The sequence below is a fragment of the Buteo buteo genome, chromosome 5 (assembly GCF_964188355.1).
Source record: "Buteo buteo chromosome 5, bButBut1.hap1.1, whole genome shotgun sequence".
Lineage (NCBI taxonomy): Eukaryota > Metazoa > Chordata > Aves > Accipitriformes > Accipitridae > Buteo > Buteo buteo.
This window is the reverse complement of record NC_134175.1, coordinates 912,137-932,033: the sequence shown is the minus strand read 5'-3', so window position 1 is coordinate 932,033 and position 19,897 is coordinate 912,137. Positions and strand designations below refer to the sequence as shown.

Genomic DNA, 19,897 nt, shown 5'->3' with positions numbered 1-19,897 from the left:
GGCGGTGGCCGTTTCCCAACCTCCCTCCTCGGGCGGGTGGTCGCGCCCGGCTCGGCATCGGGTTACTAGGGCGATGGTGCCGCACCGCGGGGGGCGGTGCCTCGCCGCCGGGTCCAATCGGCTCTGCAGCCAATGGGGGCGGGCGCGGGGCCGCCGTCATTCATATGCGGCGGGAGTGGCGGGCGGCGTGGCCAATCGGCGGCGGGCGGGGCGGGGCCTGCCCCCCACGAGGGCGCCGCGGCGGAGCGGTGGGGAGCGGCGGCCGCGGGCAGGTGCGGGACCGGGGACCGGGGAGCGGGATCGGGGACCGCGGTGGGGATGTCGGGGCCGGGCACGGCCGCGGGCAGGGCTACGGTCCGGCCGCGCCGCCCGTTCCCGGCGGCGGGCTGGCGCTCCGGCGGCGTCTGGCTCGTAGCCCGGGAGCGGCGGGAGGGGGGCTGCGGCGGGCGGCCGGCGCCCCTTCCCGCGGCGGGGGGACGGTCTGCGCCCCGGGCATCCTCCCGGCGTTACCGGGGGCGGGGGGGGAGCGGCCGGCGCAGGCGCGGTCTCGGTGGGAACGGAGGGAGAAGCTCGGGGCGCGGCCCCGGCGGCCGCCGGCCTCTCCCGGGAGGGGGGGTCCGGGCCCGGCTGCTCACCGAGAGCCGCGGCTTTGGGCTCCCGGCGGGTGCCCTCCGCCCCGGCTTTTCCCCAGCGAAGCGAGGGAGCGCGGCGGTGGAGGTCGATGCTCCAGCCCGTCGATGCCGCGCCGGGAGAGGCAGGTGGCGGAACGCCGCCGGGAGAGGTGCGAAGGATTCCCCGTCCTCCCCGTCCTCCCGCAGCCCGGCTGCTGCCGGAGCTCCCCGTGGGCTCTCCTGCAGCCGTGCCCGCAACTCGAGGGTTTCTTTGGCTCCCGAGCCCCGCTTCGGCCTCCGCTCTTTCAGGCTGTTTCCTCGCTGGGGGGGACCCTCGTCGGTCTGATGCCCGCTCAGCCGGCGGCCGGGACGCCGTGCCGTTGTGGTGACCGCAGGCATCCCGGGACTGCTTGCGTGGGTGCCACGGGGGCTCTCATCCCAGTGAGAGGTTCTCTGTAGAAGAGCAGAGCCACGCTCCACACTGGCGGGAGGCGAGGCCGGGTTGCTGCCGGCTTTGCGCGGCTAGGGCTGCCTGCCAGTGCCCAAAAAGCGCAGGTTTCTTCCTAAAGCGTCGCTGGAGCCACGGTGCAGCGTCGTGGGGGAGCGCCGGAGCAGGCAGGCTGGGCAATATATCCGGTATATACTGCATATGTATATATATACGTATTGCATATAGGCAGTAATTTTCAGGCTGTTAACAAGAAATGCCTCTGCTTGCAGCTGCTAATGGAAGATATGCAAGAGCCCCCTTTATTATTTATTACTCTTATTTTTATGAGGAGGGCAGCAGGGCTGGCCATCGCCTCCCCACTGTTGACGCGCGGGTCTGTGGGTTGAATGTGCAGCGGAGCAAAAGCAGAGTGACTTGGTGCGTGGCTTCCACCGTCTGCTGGGGAAGCAAAGCTGCTGCCGTGCTGGTGCTGGGGAGCGCTCCCCGAACGGGACGGGCTTTACAGCCTTCCCCGCCTGTCGCACACTGCCAGCAGAGCTGCCATGGCATGGGAAGCGGGCAACCTGCTGGGATCACCGGCCCAGGTGGTGCCGAGTGGGTCCCCACCAGTGCCGGCGCGGTTCAGAGTGGGCACTGTTCTTGCTGGCCCCATTGCTGGCAAGACTGCGCCTGGAGGGCAGAGGATGCGGTGGTGAAACTGACTGGGACTTGGTGGGCGGAGAGGGACCAGGTTTTCCTAATTTATAAATGAAAAAGCACAGCTGTGCGCTTCCAAAACCCTGACCCCTTTTTGCTGGCTTGGCTGCTGGTTTTTATGTTAAATCCAGCCACTGGCCGCATCGGTGCCATTACTGCTCCAGGATCACGGTGCTGTGCTGCTGCTGGGGACCAGTGCGCTCCAGTTACTGGGGTGCCTCTGAACCGTGTATTCTGGGGTGCTTTTTTTGCCCAAGAGGGCCGAAAAGCAAAAGCTGCTGAGAAGGCGTGACCGGGGAGCAGGACGCGTGGCCAGCCGGTGGGACGTGGTGGCTGGGCGAGCCCTGGTGCTGGGAGGCAGCCCCGCAGCATTGCCTGCAGCCGCCCTTATTTCATTCTTTAAGAAAAACACCCAGCACGGTGTGATTTGGAGGTGTCCAATGATGGAAATGTCTGGTTCCACGCTCCCCGTGGCCTCCGGACAAACATCCTCTCGCCTGAGCTGCGCAGGGGTGGCCGGCGCCGGGTGGCAGCCACTCACTCGCCCACGCGCATTGCCGGTGCCGGGCTGTGGCGCCGACACGGTTAAGGCACCGGTGGGATTGAGGAGCCGGGCTGCACGCCACGCCACCAGCGGAGCCAAACTTGCCGAGTCAGGATGTGAGAGCGGCAGGGCCGGCTCTGCAGCATCCCTGGGTGCTGCCGCATCCCGGGGTACGGGGGGCTCGGCTTCCCCTCTGCTGCCGGATGCCTTTTCCCAGGGACGGAGAGGGAATGGGGTAGGAACTGGCACCTGCTGCCTTTGCCTCCGGCTGTCACGGCTGCACTGCACCGGCACTGCTTCCTGAAACCTGCAGAGCCTCCAGCTCTGCTGGCAGCTGGGGTTGTTTCTCTTTTTTTTTTTTTTGCCTCCTGACCGCGCATCTCTGTTGGAGCACCGGTGCCAGGTAGGTGCAGCGCTGGGGTTGTCGGCAGCTCGGCCGTGCCGGGCTGGCAGCTGCGGCAAGTTGGGGAGCCTGCCAGCCGGCTCCCTGGGGAAGGGTGCGTGCTGGCGATGCTGCGCATCGGGGACCCGCGGGTGCTCAGTGTCCTGACGGACCCCCTTACTTTTGTGCTGGCGTACGTGACAGCAAAGCAGCAATAAGCCCCTCTGACGTGTCGCATGTGGTTTTGGGCTGTGTCATCGACTTGGGGAGCCGAGCGGCGCCGGGTGCCTGCGCTTCGGCGCACACAGCGCGATCACGGGCAACCTCACGTGTCACAGCTGAATCCCTAACGCCTGCCTTGTTCGTTGTCTTTTATGACCGGCTTGTAAACACGCCCGAGCCCACGGGCCGCGGTCGGAGGGAGCCCGTGCCGCGACGGCGGGCCAGGGGAGCGAACGCTGCTCTGCAGCAGAGGCTTCCCCGGGCAGAGGGAAGGGGCAGGGCTGCTGCTCTGCGGATCCCTGCAGCGCCGGTGCTGCGGGTGGGGGGTGCACGGGACCCCACGCGGGGCACCACCAGAGAGGTGACAGCAGCGGCAGGAGGTGCCGGGTCGAAAGCCATTCGCGAGGCAGAGCAGCGCAGCGTGAGTAATTGTGCTAAAGTCACCTTTCCTGTGGCGGGGGGGGTGTTTGCTGAGGGTGCTGTTTGCAAACCTGGTAAAAAAAGGGGTAGAAATACGGGGACGGATGCCCGGAGTGGGGAGATGCTTGGCGCTGTTGCCCCTGCATCCCCCACCTGAGCAGCTGGGAAGGACGCCGGGCTGCCCAGGGTGGGGGTCCTGCAGCTCCCCCCACCCCAAAGGGGGCTCGGGCTCAGCCATAGGTGAGGAACTTCGCCCCTGTATTCAAATTAATTCTGTGTGCAGTTTCACCTCCTCTTGCTCTGACGGCGGTGTGTTTGGGAGGCTGGGGTCTGCAAGGCATCCCCCAGGCTGGCCCAGCAGAGCTTTGGCTCCCCAGGGCTTCCTGGCCATAAATCCTCTCAGAATCCCAGCGCCCACATTCTCCTGCCCTGTCGTGCTGGCTTGGGATGGGGACGGAGATGGAGCCCAGCAAGAGCACGAGCTTTCGGGGCACCCTCGCACCCAGGTCCCAGGCGCATCCCGCAGAACAAAACACTTTTCTTCCCTTTCCGTGCATCGCCCTGCAGAAACTCCTGCAGTTGCGGACTCGTGGCCGAGTTTTGCCGTGAGGAAGCCGAAGGCGCAGGAGTGGTCTTGGGCAAGCACCAATCTGCCAGCGTGGAGGGGACCGGGCTTTCGGCAGCGCCTTTGGCTCAGAGGACCCGCAGGGGCGGGTTGACCCTGGCAGCCGGGATGCTCCGGCTCCTCGGGGTGCAGAACCCTGCCCCGTGTCCCAGCGGTCCAGCGGCGCTTCCCGGCAAAGTTTCTCCAACGCCGCCGGAGACTTACCAGCCGCTGCGCTCAGTCCCCCCATCTTTACCACGAGGTCAGGGATGAGGGGCGTCGGGCCCCGCTGAACATCGCGGAGAGCTGAGCTCATCGCAGAGCTGAGCTCGTGACACCGCAGATCTGGCGTAAACAGAGCCAGTCCGAAGCCCTGCAATAAGTTTGAGTCTCGGCTTGTGGCAGTGCAGGCAAGACAGCCGCACGGCTGCCCCGCTGCGGCTGGGGCAGGGGGGGTCCGGCCGTCCCTCCTGCAGGCATCCCCCCGGCTCGCTTCAGCTTCGTTATGTTGCCGCTAATTAAGTGCTGCCGAGCGGGCATGAAGCGGCTGGAAGGAGCGTGCAAGACGGTGCCCGGGGCCGGTGGCTGCCGCGGACCCTGCGTCGCTGCCAGGCGAGGGCCGTGGGGAACCGCAAAGGTGACGCCGGGAGCCCCCGGGAGAAGCCGGGGGGGCCGCGATGGCTTTGGGGGCTCGGCAGGGTCCCGCTTGGGGTGCGCGGCGCGATGATGCGGGGCCACGGGGGTGCAGCTCCCCCCTGCCCTCTCGAAAACACACCCGGCTTTATTGAGCCTGCCTGATCTCTAGCCCTGGCGCGGCTGCGGCCAAGGGAGCCGCGTTTCTGCGGCGCCCGGCGGAGGAGGGAGACGGGGCTCTGCACCGGGGGGCTGCAGCGGGGCCGGGGGCCGCAGCGGGGCTGGGGCTGCGGTGGGCGGGCAGGCGGCACCGCGGGGACGGGCTCGGCTGCCGCAGCCGCTGCCATTGGGCTGCGTGGGCTGCAGGGGCTGCGCCGGGATGCGGGCACGCCGGGCCGGGATGCGGGAGGGATGCAGGATGCGGGAGGGATGCAGGATGCAGGCACGCCGTGCCGGGATGCGGGAGGGATGCGGGATGCAGGCGTGCCGTGCCAGGATGCAGGCAGGATGCGTGCCAGGACATGAGCGTGCTGTGCAAGGCCACGCTCCCGCTGTGCCCGGGGCAGCCGGGGAAGGAGCCCGTAGCGCGCTCAGTCCCCATCTGGGGGAAGAAGCGGCTCGTGACTTGCGGCATAAAGATGGGGTTTCATGGGCCTAGAGAAAGATGGGTTAAATTTAAAAATTAGCCCCAGATTTGTAGGGAAGTGTTGTGGTTTTCTGTGATACTGGAAACTGCTGACGGTGTTGCGGGACAGAGAGCGGAACCGCAGCTCCGCAGGGAGTCATGTCGGATGCCCCCAGCATGGGGATGGGGATGGGAAGGGTCAGGGGTGCTGGGGGTGAGCACCCCTTTCCCTCAGAGCTTACGCAGTCACGTGCAGGCTCCGGGAAGACCCGAGCTGTTTTCCTTTCCTCATCTCGTCCCTTGCAGAGGGACCCTCTGGGGGCTGCTTTAGCGTTTAACACCAGCAAAAAGCTTCATTTTTCAGGCCCGCGTTTCTTCACCATTTCCTGAGATGTCGTAAGACCTCCGTGGCACGGGTCGCTGCCTCCCTGCCGCAGCTGGCTTGCCCCGTGGCGTGCCCCGCTCGCCTCCCGCGGGCAGCAGGCAGCCCTGATCTACCCTTCCCAGGAGCCCCAGGAATGTGGGGAGAGCGACCAAGTTGGGGACTTGGCGGCACAGGGCGAGGATGGGTTTGGGATCGGCGGTGGGCCAGGGTGGGGGGTCTGGGGCTGGCAGGGCTGCCGTGCCCTGCCTGCCGCTGCCCGCACCGCTGCCCGCGCCGCACGCCCATCCGGCTCGCCAGCTTCGGCAACAGGAAGCGCCGTCATGCGCGCGCCCCAAAAACCCCCGTTTCTTCCTCTTTTTTTTCTCTTCCCCTGTGGCAGGGGTGAGGCGGCAAGCGGCTCCGGGGAGCCCAGGCTGGCTCCATGTATCCCGAATCCACCACTGACTCCCCGGCGCGACTCTCTCTGCGGCAGACGGGCTCCCCAGGGATGATTTACAGGTAAGGGTGCGGGGTGGCACCGGGGGGGAGCTCTGCGGGGCTTCAAACCCGGGGTCACGGCCCCCCAAAACCACCCTGGCATGCTTTGTGCAAAAACTTCCAGGACTGCAAAAAACGAGGCAGCGGCAGCAGCGTTTTCTGGCGCTCATGCCTATTTCGGGAAGAATGGGTACTTTTGGGGAGCGTGCCGGTGCCCGCGATGCGGGTGGGCGCCACTGACCCTTCCTGCGGCCGCCGGCTCTGCCGCTCGGTCCCGCTCCACCTTTCTAACGGGGTTTGTGGCATCTTTCTTCTTTCTCCCCTTTGCTGTCGGAAGCGCGAGGTACGGGAGCCCCAAGCGCCAGCTCCAGTTCTACAGGTAACCCAGCCCTTCTCCCTCCCCAAAATCCCCCCCCGGCAAGCAGACGTGACTGAAGCCCCGGCCCATGCCCGGGGTGGTGCTGGCACGGGCGATGCTGGCACATCGTGCAGGGTGGGCATCGCCGGCGCGGCATCGCGTCTTCGCCTGCTCGTGGGTTTGGCAGTGCGACGTGGGGACCCCGCGTGTGCGGATGGGTAGGTGGGGGCCGTTCTCGCCGGGGTCCCCAAGCGGCAGAGCGTGGCCGGAGCACGGCCGGAGGGCTACTGGGGGGCAGCCACCACCGGCATGCAGGGCTTGGCTTGGCTCGGGGGGAGCATCCCGCACCGATGCTGCGCCGGGAAGAGCCCACTGGCTTCTCCCAAGGGCAGCTCCAGGAAGCCAGCCAGCCGCTCCGCTGCTCCTTCCATTAAGAGAAGCGTCATTAAGTGGTACAGAAGGCAACAGTTTCCCCCCCACCACCCTTTTACCGTCTGAAGCGAAGGCGGCACTTTTCCCTGACACGCTGTACCAGCAACCGCTTTGGTGTTCGTGGGGCCGCAGCAGCTTGACGGTGCCAGACCAGGTCCGGCCTGGCTGTGATGTAGTGGGGTCGGGGAGATGCCCCCCCCGAGAGAGCTGTGGCCTCTCTGCTCCGTCCCCGTGGGCAGCGGGAGGAGGAGAGGCTGGCCAGCACCGGGGTGGCTTGGCGGCACTGCGAGCGTACCTGTCCCGGCGATGTGCTGCTGCCAGCACCGCCGAGCCTGAGCCACGGGTGGGTTTTGGCTGCCAAACCGGCCAGGCACAGCCGCACACCTGAACCACTGGACACATCTGGTGCGAAAGGCTCCCGAGGCCGACAGGCAGGAACCGGCTTGCCCGCAGGCAGCTGCTGCCGGTGTCCATCACCCAGCCCTGTTTTGGGGCTCTGGCCCGGAGAAGTCTGTGTTTTGGTTCTGCCCCAGCCCAGATCCAACCCCGCCGCAATGGGGACTGCGGGAGGGCTGCGTCCACCGCCGGGGACCGGCTCCGCTCCCCGACAGCTCCCAGCGTGCCCGGCCGTCCCCACCACCCCGTGTGCCGGTGGTGCAGGACCTGTCGCCGCAGGGTGAGGGTCGGCTGCGGGTGAAGGCAGCGATGCCAGCGTTGATAAAGCAGCGGCGCATCCTCGGGCTTTTAGCAAAGCGGCCATGAATAATTTAGCTCCCCTTCGCAAGGAAGAAAATCCCCTAATAGGGCTAATGGAGCGCGGCGAGAAAGCTGGGCTCTGGGGGGGCCCGTCGCAGCCGCCAATTGCTTTGGATGCCAAGCGCCGACACTCCCCTAATGCAAAAAAACGCGGCGGCCACGCATCTCTTATAGCTGCCCCGGGGCAGCCCGGCTGCCCAGAGCTTTGCTGTCCATGAGCAGCATCCCAGGGCGCGGGTGAGTCGGGGCCGGCAGCGCGGGCGGCGAGCAGGGATGGGGGCAGCAGGGAGGATTTGCTGTGTGGGGTGACTCGGGATTTGGTGGCTTGGGGAGGTTTTGGTTTGGGGTCTTTTTGGTTTCAGGCAGGCTGTTGGTTGCCAGCAAGTTCCCAGCTTGACAAGCCAGGCTGGAGAGACGCCTTTTTGAGCAGCTACCCTGCACACCCGACTGTCACCCACTTGTTGTGTCCCTGACGTGCACTAACGATCCCCCCGTCACCCTGCAGAGCCTGCATGCCGTCCCCATCCCTGCTCCTTCCTCGCCTCTCCCGCTTGGGCACAGCGCTCCTTGGGCTTCAGCAGCTCCTGCAGCCCCCGCCGCTTCTCGTCCCTCCGGCAGCATCAGGATTTCTGCTAACGAACGGCCCGTGGATGAACCCGCTGCCCCCGCGCGCTCTCTGCCGCCTCGTAACATTGCTCAGCTGAAAATCAGGGAGGTGTTGAAATGGGGGGGCCGGTGGGTTCCCACCCCATTCCTCAAAGCAGCCCAGCCCAAAGTCCCTGGCTTCACTTGCTGCGGCCATTTCATTGCAGCGCGGTGAAGCTGTAGAGCAGCAGTGCAGCCATTTTGGACTTTTCCTGGGCACTAGCAGGCAAGGGGATCCCACCAGGGTCAAGAGGGTCCCACCAAGGCTGGGTGCTGTGCCCGTGCCCAGCAGGAGCCACCGGCGCCGCCCTAAATTAAAACAGCCAGCCGTGGAGATGGGCTGGTGCTGGCGGTGCCGGCTCTGGACTCCAGCTTCGAGGCGCAGCAGGAGGAGGAGGCTGGTGGCCAGGGTTCAGTTTGGTTTTGCCGCAGGAGAGGGGTCTGCCAGCGCTCCCGAGACCTTGCTGCAGAGCAGGAGGGTCTCCAGCAGTGCTGGGTATCGCATGAGCTCCCTGGGGTTTCAGTCACCCCTCACCAGCTGCTGCTCCGTATCTTCTGGGTTTTCTTCCTCTATTTTTTTTTTCTTGAGGTCATACCTCAATGGGAGACTGTGCTTTGCTTTTGGCTCCTGCTACCATAAATTTGAGCTTCATAGGGAAAGAAAAAACCACCAGCGGGAGCCCGGCCGGAGCCTGATGCCGGCACAGCCACAGCACGGTGCACTCCCAGCAGCCACTTTGGCACCAGTGCCGCAGTTTTGGCCCCAGTCCCCGCTCCTTCTTTCAGACGCTGAGTGCGAGGGTCGCTGCAGAGAGCAGCAGGGAAATCGATGCCGGTGCCACCTCCGACGAGATCCCAGCCATAGAGGCGGCAAGCACCTCCAGCGGGTGAGAAGCCCGCTCTGCGGCAGGCTATTTTCGGCACCGGCTGGGAGGTCGCTGCCACGGCTGCAGGGAAGGTGTCGGCTGGCGGCGCAAGTTTGCGGCAGCCTGCCGCGGGCACGGCAGCCACCGGCGAGCACCCGGTGCCCACAGCACCTCCGCGGATGCTCACCCTCCCCGGGGAGCCACACAGGGACACCTTTCCCATCCTGACCTCTCCCACCCGCCGGCACGCGGTGCTGGCTTCTCACCGGCGGCACTTGTGCCGCCGCTCAGCCAGCTCCCGGGGCCCACCGTGTCCCTCGCAGGGATGCAAACCGGTGCGAGCTGGGAGACGGCGCAGCCGGGGCAGGTGCCGGGCTGCCGCAGCTTGCCGGGCTGGAGGCGGCCGTGGCAGGCGCCCGCTGCAGCCCCAGCTGCCCAGCGCTGCCCAGCGCCGCGTCCCTTCCCTGCCGCGCTGCCGCCCTCGGCCTTCCTTTGCTCTTTGGCTCCCTTGCCAAGGCTTTACTCCGCCGAAGCGACTGGCTTTGCCGGGGTCCCCGCTCTACCTTCCCCGCGCCGCAGACCCGCCGCAGGTCCTTGCGAGGGTGGGTGCCGCCGCTCCGGCATCGTGGCGCGGGCAGGGCTCTCCCGTGAGCGGCGGCGGGGCGCTTTCCCGGCTCTTTCCGTAGCATCGCTGAGCGGTCAACGGCCAGGCCAGGCTGCGGAGCCCAGGCTCGGGCAGCGTGATGCTCTCCATGACGTACAGCGAGAGCCTGCGCAGCGTGGCCAGCCGGCACCCCCCCGAGTGGGGGCTGCCGCCGGCCCCCCGGCCGGCGGACGGGCTGGAGCTGCGGCGGCTGTGGGACGTGCGGGCGGCAGCGCGGGCGAAGACGCTGGAGGAGTTCCTGCGGATGCACGGGCTCTCCCTGGCCGACAGCACTGCCCGCACCACTGGCATGAGGTACAGGTAAGGCAGCGTGCCAGCGCCTGCCGGGGCGGCGAGGGCCGAGCGCGCCCGGCCCGAGGTGCGGGGACGGAGCAGGGGATGGTGCTTAGTGCTGGTTTTACGCCTCGTCGGGGAAAAGCCCAGCTTTCGCCCGTGTCCCTGTGGACGCTGAGGTGGGGAAGAGCCGGAGTCCTCGGCAGGAAAGGCGATCTCGCGCAGCGCGTGCGGGAGAGGCTGTGGCAGGGCAGCGCCGTTGCCTCTTGCTTGCTCGGTGAGCTTTGATTTTTCTGACTTGATTATTTTCCCTTTTGCGGCTGGGAAGCTGCAAGTGCAAACACACTCTGTGCTTTTAAAGATCAGGCGGTTGGAGGAAACGGCTACAGAAATGCTTTATCCATCTGACGAGCGGTCGTTGCAGAGCAGGCGCTCCATTAATTTTGCATGCGGGTCCCGGGTAGGGCGTGAGGCATCTCAGGACTTCAGCCGACTTTTGTCCTTCTCGTTACCCACCCGTGCCGGGCAGCCGGAGCTGTCGGCCGCGGCTCCTCTGAGGGCACGTGGCTGGTTTTCCCAGCGCATCCTTTCCCGGTCTCCCCCAGTGGCGCGGGTGGGGCGATGGGCCGTGGAGCCGGGCACCCCCAATAACCCAGTTCAGGCTTGGGCCGGGGGCACCGGGGCTGGGGACGGCGGCTGTTCCCCACTGTGAAAATGCAGGGGTGCCAGGCGTGCCGGTTCCTGCCACGCTGTGCCGTGCCGCGCCGCGGGTCAGGTTCCCCTCTGCTCACAATGAGAGAGGTAACATTTACTCGGTGGCAAGAGCTCATCTAATATTCATGGGGTGGTTATTTATTGATGGGGAGAGGCTTCTGTTGATGGGGAGAGGGGGGCATGTGCCCGCTGCCCCCAAAATCTCTGGGGTTTCTCCTTCTCCAGGAGCTGCTGATTGCTGCCAGGTCCCCCCCCCCGCCTGGGGGCTGGAGCCAGCGGGCATGCCTGGCTAAGGAGCTTTGCGGTAGAGGGGAGCGGAGGAGATTACAAGATTTCTCATTAGGTCGGGGCTGAATGTGCGTAATTTCTGCCGCAAGCAAAGCCCCAGCCCCGCTCCTTGCTCTTACCTGGGGGGGCACAGCCAGTGAGGGCAGCCTGCACGTGGCCCCGGCCACAAAACGGTGCCGTAGCGTGGCCGGCTTGCGTCCCTCCTTCGGCAGGAGGTGTGGGGCTGGGTTTCGCCCCGATCCGCGTAGCTCGTGCCGGGCAAAATCTGGAGACCGCGGCCCCGAGGGGGGCAACCTGTCCAGCTTCGGCAAACCGCCGGCCTCTACCCCCGGGAGAGCCGGACGGACGGCGGCATCGCCGCCGCCTGCGCTCTCACCCCAGAACCGTGTATTCGGCAACGCACGAGCCCTCCTGCTGGGAGATTTTGTTTCGGGGGGATGCCGTGCCGACCCCTTCGCCCCCAGCGCCTCAGCCCCGCCGCTGCACCCCAAACCGGGCCTGGGCTGGAAGCGTTGCCCACGGCGGGGGGTGCCTTTGGGGGGGGGGGGCACCCTCAGCGGCGTTCCCCCTCCTCGCCCCCCCACCTGCCCGGGCGCCGCTTGCTGCCTTCCTGAGCTCATCAAATATTGAGGGCAGGAGGGCTGACGGGAGCCATCTCCGCGCCCGCCGCCTGGCAGCCCCCCACCGTCACGTTGGCGGAGCGGCGGCGCGCGGGAGGAGCTCCCCGCCTCACCCGGGGCGCCGGCTAAATTTAGGCAGCTGGCGAGGCTGCCCGCCGGAGCAGCATGCAGGTCTCCTTTGTGTGCTCCGAGCACAGCATCAAGAGCCGGAGCGCGGAGGACCGGTTGAACCGACAGAATGCCGGCAGCCCCAGCCTCGGCACCCGCGGCAAGTTCCGGGCGGTGGCCATGGTGGCCCGCAGCCTGGGGCAGCTCTCGGTGCAGAACGCTCCCTCCTCCAGCGAGTCCAGCGTCAAGCAGCCGGGGATGAAATACCGGTAGGAGACGGACGGGCAGGTTTGCTCGGCTGCTTTCTCTGTTCTTCACTGAGATCTGGGCGGTGGGGGGTCCTGGGGGGGCGACGCCGGCTGTGCTGCACTCCCCTAATCCCCAGCTTGAGTCCTGCTCCGTTGGTTTCTCGGTGCTAAAAGTGCTGACCGTGCGCCTCCGGCGCCTTCCTCGCTGTTTGCTCCTGTCCCCTCTCGGGGCGGCTTTCGTCCAGCCTCATGTAAAACCGGCGGGATGGGGCGGGGGGACCCTCAAACGCGGGGTAGGATTAGCAGCATCCCCGGCGCCCGCCGAGCCGGGGGGGGCTGAGAGTCGCGGCGCGCGTTAATCCGCGGGCTGCCGTGGCATGGTTGGTTACGGCGCTGCCGGAGCCTCGCCGCCCTGCGAAGCGTGGCGGAGCTGTAAGCCGGGATTCGGCCCTCGGCTGCCCGCAGTGGGTTTGGAAACGAAGGGCGGCGTGTGCACATTGTGCCTCCCCCAGCCAGCACCCACTGGGTTAACGCGCTCCACGTCCCTGGCGCTGGAGCGGAGCGCCGGGGGCTTCCCCCCCCCCCCCGCCCAAGATGAGCGTGCACCCAAGCATGGGGCTGGGGGCTCCCCCCGGGATGAGCGTGCGCGCCACGGTCCATCTGACAGCCGCTGCGTGCCCTCACGGCAGCCCAGATGTGGCCGGCGTTGGGCTGCGTCAGGCTGGCAGAGCGCGGGGATGAGTCCAGCCGTCACCCACCATCATCATCGCCCGGGCACTGGGGAGGGGTTTGGGGCGGCCCCCTCCAGCTCCCGAACACCGAACCCTTGCGGCGGCGGCGGTGGCGGTACTGGGGCCACACGCGGTGGCATCCTTTGGGCTTGGCGGTCGCATCCCCATCCGGAGGAGGAGCGCGCCGGGGGGCCACCCTCTCCCAGGCAGTGGGTGACCGGCTCGGGGGTCCCCGCCAGTGGTTGTGGCGGGGACAAGCGGTGCAGGGGGATGCTCCGTGCAAACGGAGCGGGAAGGCTGCAGTGCAGCGGGGGGATGCTTGGCCTCCCCCAATACCCAGCAGCGTCTCCGTTGGGCGGCCGCTCAAGACGCTTTCAGGCAGGAGAGCCAGAAGTGGCGATGTGCTGCCGGTGCCCACCCGCCCAGGAGGAGCCCGGTGATGCCCCTGCAGCCTGGGATAGCCGGGACAGGACTGGTGCCATCCCTGTGCCGCCGTGACCCCCCATCGCAGGGGCTTGAGCCGCCGCCACCCCATGGCCAGGCCACGGCCTCTCCCCGCCACGAAATGCTCTAAAAATAACGCAGGGCTGGGGGGAGCGCCCGCGCCTCCAGATGTTGGCCAATAATGCGCTGGCGCGGAAGGAGAGATGCCCCGATTTGACTCAGCCCGCCGTTCCCCGCTGCCGTCGGACCGCGGGTGCTCCCTGCCCGGCTCCCCGTGCCCATGCCGGCGGTGGCGGTGCCTCCTGGTTGCTACGCGACACCCGCGCGGGCGAGCTGCCACGGCTCACCTACACTTTATTTATTTTAACGCTCGTTTCTCGAGCCTTTGTCATTTTTAACAAGAAACTGGCTCTCCATCACCGAGGCGAAGGCGTCTGCCAGCCCGGCCCCCTTCCCAAAAGCTGTTCTCCAGCTCCTTGTGCTGGCCAAATTTTCGGGGGTGCTCCGTTCCTCCAGAAGACCACTTTGCTCCTGAGCACCCTCTCCCCGTGCGAGCCCTTTGCTTCCCCATGTAGCACTGCAGAGAACGAGCACAGCTCATGCCACATGTGGGTTGCTCCGGGCCTGACCACCGGCATGCCGTCTCCCCCGGCTCCTGCCCCGTCACCCCATGCCAGCGGCGCTGCCGGGGGAGCCGGACACCCCGGCCTCGTCACGGGGAGCCGCTTTAACGAGGTCACTGCCCGCTGCCACTCTTGATTACCCTGCTAGGCACGGCAATTATTTTGCGTGCGGGAAACGGCATCACTGCGCCGGTGCCGGCCGTGCCGCCAGCGAGCCACGGCATGCCCGGCCTGGGGTGGGTTTTTAGTGAGTTGCGGGGGGACCCTCGCTGTGCGACAGTCCCAGGCGGGGATGGGGATGGAGACAGGGGCCGGGGGTCGCCACCACACCTACCAGCCCACGCGGACGGCATGCTCGGTGGCACGCGGATGCATGAGGTGGCTTTTGGGGGCTTTCCGGCAGCTTTCCTAACAGATCTCTGTCTTCCAGGAACCTCGGGAAGTCGGGGCTGCGTGTGTCCTGTCTGGGCCTGGGTAAGTGCCGGGGTTTGCCGTGGCCCCTCGGCAGCTCCTCTGTCCTGCGCCCGCTGCCGGCGTTCCTTGGCGAGGGCAGCGCTCGCCTGCTCCGGCGATGCTTTGCGAAGGGAAGGAAAGGGTTTTCCTCTGGCCCGGCGGCGGTTTTGAGAAGCGGCCCAGAAGTTGTCAAATTATTTTCTCTTTTTCTTCTCCAACGTGATAGGAAGTGACCGGGCTATGCTGGGAGCGCCGTGCCGCACGCGGCGGGGCCAACTGTGGCCGCTGCGTGCCAGGGCTGTGCCAGGGCAGTCGGGGCGGGTGGCCGGGGGCTCGAGGCGGCAGCGTTCGGCGCTCGCCGCGTTCACTGTGCGTGCACCCTCTCTCCTCCGCAGGGACGTGGGTGACTTTTGGAGGGCAAATCACAGATGAGGTAAGGATCGCACCCCCTCGCCCCGTCCCTCCCCAGCCCTTCCCGAGCGAAGCGGGGAACGGATGGGGCCGGCACAGCCACGGCTGCTGGTTTCGGTGCGTGTGGCGTGCCAGAGCTCATCAGCGCTCACGAGCGTGTGCCTCTGCGCTCCGGCTCTCGGCCACCTCCTTTGCCGACCCTCCCCGCTCTCCCCTCACAGATGGCGGAGCAGCTGATGACTTTAGCCTACGACAACGGTATTAATCTCTTTGACACGGCAGAAGTCTACGCTGCCGGCAAGTAAGTACCCCACTTCAGCAGCAGCACAAGGGGCCTCTCACCGTGCACCCTGGACTCCAGCACCTCCAAACTGCGGCAGTGCTGGGAGTCTCCGGGTTTGCTGGCTGCAAAGCGAGCGCTTGCTTGCAGAGAGGTCACAGCTCGTGTGGTTCTGGGCTGCCTGTGCCACACAAGTGCAGCCGTGCACCCTCCCTGGCACGGCGAACCGCGGCTGTGCCCGGGTTACGGTGCCCCAGAGGCATCACGGTGTGCCCACGCACCCACTTAAAAACGGCGAGCTCATGCATTGGGGAGGGGGGAAATGGTGTCCCTACGGCCACCGCGTTTGCCTCTTAGTCTGCTGGGGACCCAGGGCCATCCCTGCCGGCTGCCACCGCTCCCCATGGCTGCAGCAGCCAGGGTGCCGGCGGCTGACCTCCCCTTCTCTTGTAGGGCCGAGGTGGTGCTGGGGAACATCATCAAGAAGAAAGGGTGGAGGTAAGCCGGACTTCATTCCTGTGCGGCAAAGCCATCACGGCGGTGCTGATGGGCTGGGTAAAGCCGGCGGAGCAGCCCTGGGCATGAATGCGCACAGGGCTTTGCGGGTGCTACTGCCAATGACCCTCTCTTTCTCCCTGCAGACGGTCCAGCCTGGTCATCACCACCAAAATCTTCTGGGGAGGAAAGTAGGTAGCGCACCCCCCCTGCGGCAGAGCGGCCGGAGCGTGCCAGGCTCTCACCCACCTTTCCTTTTCCAGGGCTGAGACGGAGAGGGGCCTGTCCCGAAAGCACATCATAGAAGGTAGGGATGCTTGCCAGGTGCTGCCAGCCTTGGCGCCAGGCTGTGCCTCCACCGGCTGCCTCGCCGGCTGGTGCCACCGCGCCTGACAGCGCCCTCGCTGCGGCAGGTCTGAAGGCGTCACTGGAGCGGCTGCAGCTGGAGTACGTGGACGTGGTGTTCGCCAACCGGCCCGATCCCAACACGCCAATGGAAGGTGGGTGCCACGCCACGGTGCCGCGCTCCTCCCTGCCGCCTTTTGTTGCCGTCGCAGTTGGTTTGTGCCAGGCTTTTATCTAAGGGCATTTTCCCTTCCCGAGCAGAAACCGCTCCTCCACCGCCACGGTCAGCCCACGCTGCGGTTAAGCCTCTGCTGCCCCCAGCCCGGCACCGGGACCCTCCTTGGGCCGTGGCAGGGGTGGGCTGGTGGCACGGCAGCAGGTCGCTGACCCCATCCCGGCGAGCCACTCGCTCTGCTCTGCTAGCAGCGGCCAACTGCGCGCTCTCTAAATCTCTCTTTTATCACCAGGGGACCCATTTAGTTCCTCCAAGTCCAGGACTTTCATCGTAGAAGGTACTCTCTGCCCGTGGGCCGCTGCCTGTGTCCCAGCGGCATTTCCTGGGGCAGAACCCCCACTCCTCTGCGATTTCCATCCCGTTCCCTCCCACCCTGAGCAAATCCTGCCATAAAATGCACAGGCAGCAGCAGCAGCACAACAAAAACACCCCCCAGGCCCCTTCAGACCATCTGGCAGTTAAAGGGGACAAGAGCAAAGAGGATCCCCAGCCTCCTCGCCACGGGGCACCCTTTGCAGCCGTGCCGGGGACCGCGGCAGGGTCTCTCCTCGCCGCGGCAGCTGTGAGCACGCCGGGGCGTGCGCTCCGGTGCCGGCCAGGCAAGCCTCGCGCCCCTCGCTCTCCCCGCTGCCCGCCTTTGGCTGCAGGAGCGCGCCTTGGCTTGGCCCTAGCCCGCATGGCTCAGGGACGGCTCCCCCGAGACCCCCACGCCCCGCACGTGGGGTCCGGGCTTCCCTCCCTCTCCTCGGCACACGGGCGACGCTTCGGGTCCCTCTCCCACAGTGATGCCAAGCGTGGTGCCAGTGCTGGTGCCCTGAGGGGTGCAGTGCCAGGAGCCTCGGGCTGCTCTCTGTGCCGGGAGAGCCCCGGCATCGCCGGCAGCATGCCAGGGTCAGCCGTGGTCCCTGGCACGTCCCGAGTGGCTGCTTCCTCCCTCCCTATCCTGCTCCTCTGAAAGCATCCTCCGGACGCAACCCAGCTCCCACCTTTGCGTTGGGGAGCCGGATGCTCGCCGGCCGTCGGCACGGCGCGAGCCCCCTTCTGCCGGCGTGGCGCCCTGCTAACCCCTGCCTGCTGCTCTCCCCTTCCCTCCCGGCAGAGACGGTGCGAGCCATGACCCACGTCATCAACCAGGGGATGGCCATGTACTGGGGGACCTCGCGCTGGAGCTCCATGGAGATCATGGTAGGGGCCCGGGGTGGCCGCGGCGGAGCAGCCCTGGTGCTGTCGGTGATGCTGATTTAATTAGACAGCAGCTGTCAGGAGCCGAGCGCTTGCAGATGTGCTTAAGCCTTAATTATTTTTCGGGGTGGCTGCTCGGGGCTTGGCCAGGGGGGCTCAAGGCGGGGGTGGGGGCTGGCAGGGCACTGAGGGTCCTGGCTCTTCGGCAGGAGGCGTATTCGGTGGCCCGGCAGTTCAACCTGATCCCGCCGATCTGCGAGCAGGCTGAGTACCACATGTTCCAGCGGGAGAAGGTGGAGGTGCAGCTCCCCGAGCTCTTCCACAAGATAGGTACAGCAGTGGGGGTCCTGCCCCAGCCCCCCCCAAAGCACGGTGCTCCCCAAAGCCCGCCGGGGCACAGCGCGTGTCCCTGGGGGAGCTGGGGGGCAGCAGCATCACCCCCCCGCTCTGCTCTGCCCTCAGGTGTCGGAGCCATGACCTGGTCCCCGCTGGCCTGCGGCATCGTCTCGGGGAAGTACGACGGGGGGATCCCCCCCTACTCCCGCGCCTCGCTGAAGGTGAGCCTGGCTGGGGGGGTCGCGACGGGACAGGCAGAGCCAGGGGAGCAGGAGGTCCAGGAGCCATGACCTGGGGCGTTTGGGGATGCCCTGCCTGCACAAGGTCCCCGTACAGCCCGGTTCCCCCACGACACCCCCGCTGAGCCCCCTCTCGCCCTCCCAGGGATACCAGTGGCTGAAGGACAAGATCCTGAGCGAGGAGGGCCGGCGGCAGCAGGCGAAGCTGAAGGAGCTGCAGGCCATCGCCGAGCGCCTGGGCTGCACCCTGCCCCAGCTCGCCATCGGTAAGGGGCTGGGGGAGGCGCCGGGGGTACCGGGGAGCCGTCGGGGGCAGCCAGGCCACGCTCAAGCTCTACTTTTCCTCCTGCCCCAGCCTGGTGCCTGCGCAACGAGGGCGTCAGCTCCGTCTTGCTGGGTGCCTCCAACGCCGACCAGCTGATGGAGAACATCGGAGCAATACAGGTCAGCGCGCGCCGGGGGCGGCTTCGCAGCGGGAAGCGAACAGACCCTGCTCACGGGGCTTGAAGGGGGCAGCGCCTGCCTGCGCATGCTTTGCTGCGGCAATGCATGCTGCTCTAACGCGCTGCGGAGGGAAAGGAGGTTGCAAACCTGGCTCCAAACAAAAAAATTAGGGGTTTTTGCTTGATCTGAATGTGAGCGGCAGACACGAGGCTTTGCTGGGCTGAGAAGGCAGGGGAGGAGCCCGACCTAGGCTTTCTGCAACTGGGTTGCTCAGCTGGCACGCCGGGGCTTGTAGCATCGAGGTGGGGGGGTGGAAGCGGCGAGTGCAGCACGGCTGCGTGCCGCCGCCGGCTGCATCCCCCCCGCATGCACCACCAGCGTGATCCTGACTCCCACTGGTGTCCCCTGTCCCCCGCAGGTCCTTCCGAAGCTGTCGTCTTCCATCGTCCACGAGATCGATAGCATCCTGGGCAACAAACCCTACAGCAAGAAGGACTACAGATCCTAAGCGCGCCACCCGCCGCGCAGCCCTCGCCGCCCGTTCGCTTGCTTACGCTTTGTTGGAGCAAAGTGGAGAGTGTGGTTTGCACCGCGAGCCCGACGCGCCGAGAGCCAGCGCTCCCGCCCGCGCTGCCCCGGACCGCCGCACCGCTTCCACCCGACGTGGCTCTGGAGCGCAGGGACGGCCGCCAGCGGGGAGCGCGCGAGGGCGAGCCTCGAGCTGCCCTGCCCGCAGCATAAGCGGGTGCCGCCGGCGCGGCGCGGGGACCCCGTTGCATGCGTCGCTCCCGCCGCGTTGCCGGAGGCGGTGGGCGCGGGGATGCGAGCGGGTGCTGTACGCCCGCGAGGCCGACAACACGAAGCTGTTCCCCAGCCTGCGCCCCGGCCCCTCGCCTCTGCCCTGCCTGCGTTGCGGCGGCGCCGGCACCGTGGGGGCTGCAGGCCCACGGGAGTACCCGCTCCCGGGGCTGGGGGGTGGGATGGGGCGATGACAGGGGGCTGATGGAGCTGGGCTCTGCTGCGGGGAGGGGACCGGGGTGGATGGCAGGTAAGTGTGTGAGCGCGTGCGTACAGCCCCCCCCATATAGACGCAGGGATATATGGACATCTTGCACACCTGCGTGCATGCATCTATAAGCAAGTGGGGAGATAGTGTGCTCGATCCACAAGTACCTTAGCTCTATTTACATGTAGATGCACCTATATATGCACACACCTAAGTGACAAGTGTATATCTGCATACACACATACATCTACAGCTGTATATATAAATGTAGATCTACCTCTATCCCTATAGTTATACCAGTTTTTATGCAGATACCATACCTATTTATATATATAGCTATATGTATGTAGATATATGCACTACACCTATGAAAACTATGTATATAATATGTATACAAACACACACTGTAGATGTGTATTTATGTATCTACAGCCATATATAGCTATATGTGTATATCCATATATGTAGATATATAGATGTGTACATATCCATGTAAATATATTGATATAGCTACATATATATCAGTATGTATATATATGCACACATATATGAAAATTACAAATAGATATATACTCATATCTATACCTATATATAAAAACATATGCCTATACATATACATGGACATGTATGTATTCTCTCTGTGCAGAAAGA

General features: G+C 65.9%; 1 protein-coding gene across 2 annotated transcripts; it reads left to right on the top strand.

Moving 5' to 3' along the window:
• Positions 1-209: 209 nt before the first annotated feature.
• On the top strand, positions 210-19,185 carry KCNAB2 (potassium voltage-gated channel subfamily A regulatory beta subunit 2). Of its 2 annotated transcripts, XM_075027113.1 has the most exons (16): positions 210-272; positions 5,953-6,071; positions 6,388-6,429; positions 14,251-14,294; positions 14,669-14,706; positions 14,906-14,985; positions 15,418-15,462; positions 15,606-15,650; positions 15,723-15,766; positions 15,873-15,959; positions 17,139-17,224; positions 17,431-17,551; positions 17,684-17,778; positions 17,942-18,062; positions 18,152-18,240; positions 18,659-19,185. In XM_075027113.1, the coding sequence occupies exons 2-16, from the start codon at positions 5,995-5,997 to the stop codon at positions 18,746-18,748; spliced, it is 1,104 nt and encodes a 367-aa protein (XP_074883214.1). In that variant the 5' UTR covers positions 210-272; positions 5,953-5,994; the 3' UTR covers positions 18,749-19,185. The 2 variants fall into 2 exon arrangements, with proteins under 2 accessions (XP_074883214.1, XP_074883215.1); XM_075027114.1 differs by lacking the exon at positions 6,388-6,429 and having other exon boundaries at positions 18,659-19,184.
• The last annotated feature ends 712 nt before the right edge of the window (positions 19,186-19,897 follow it).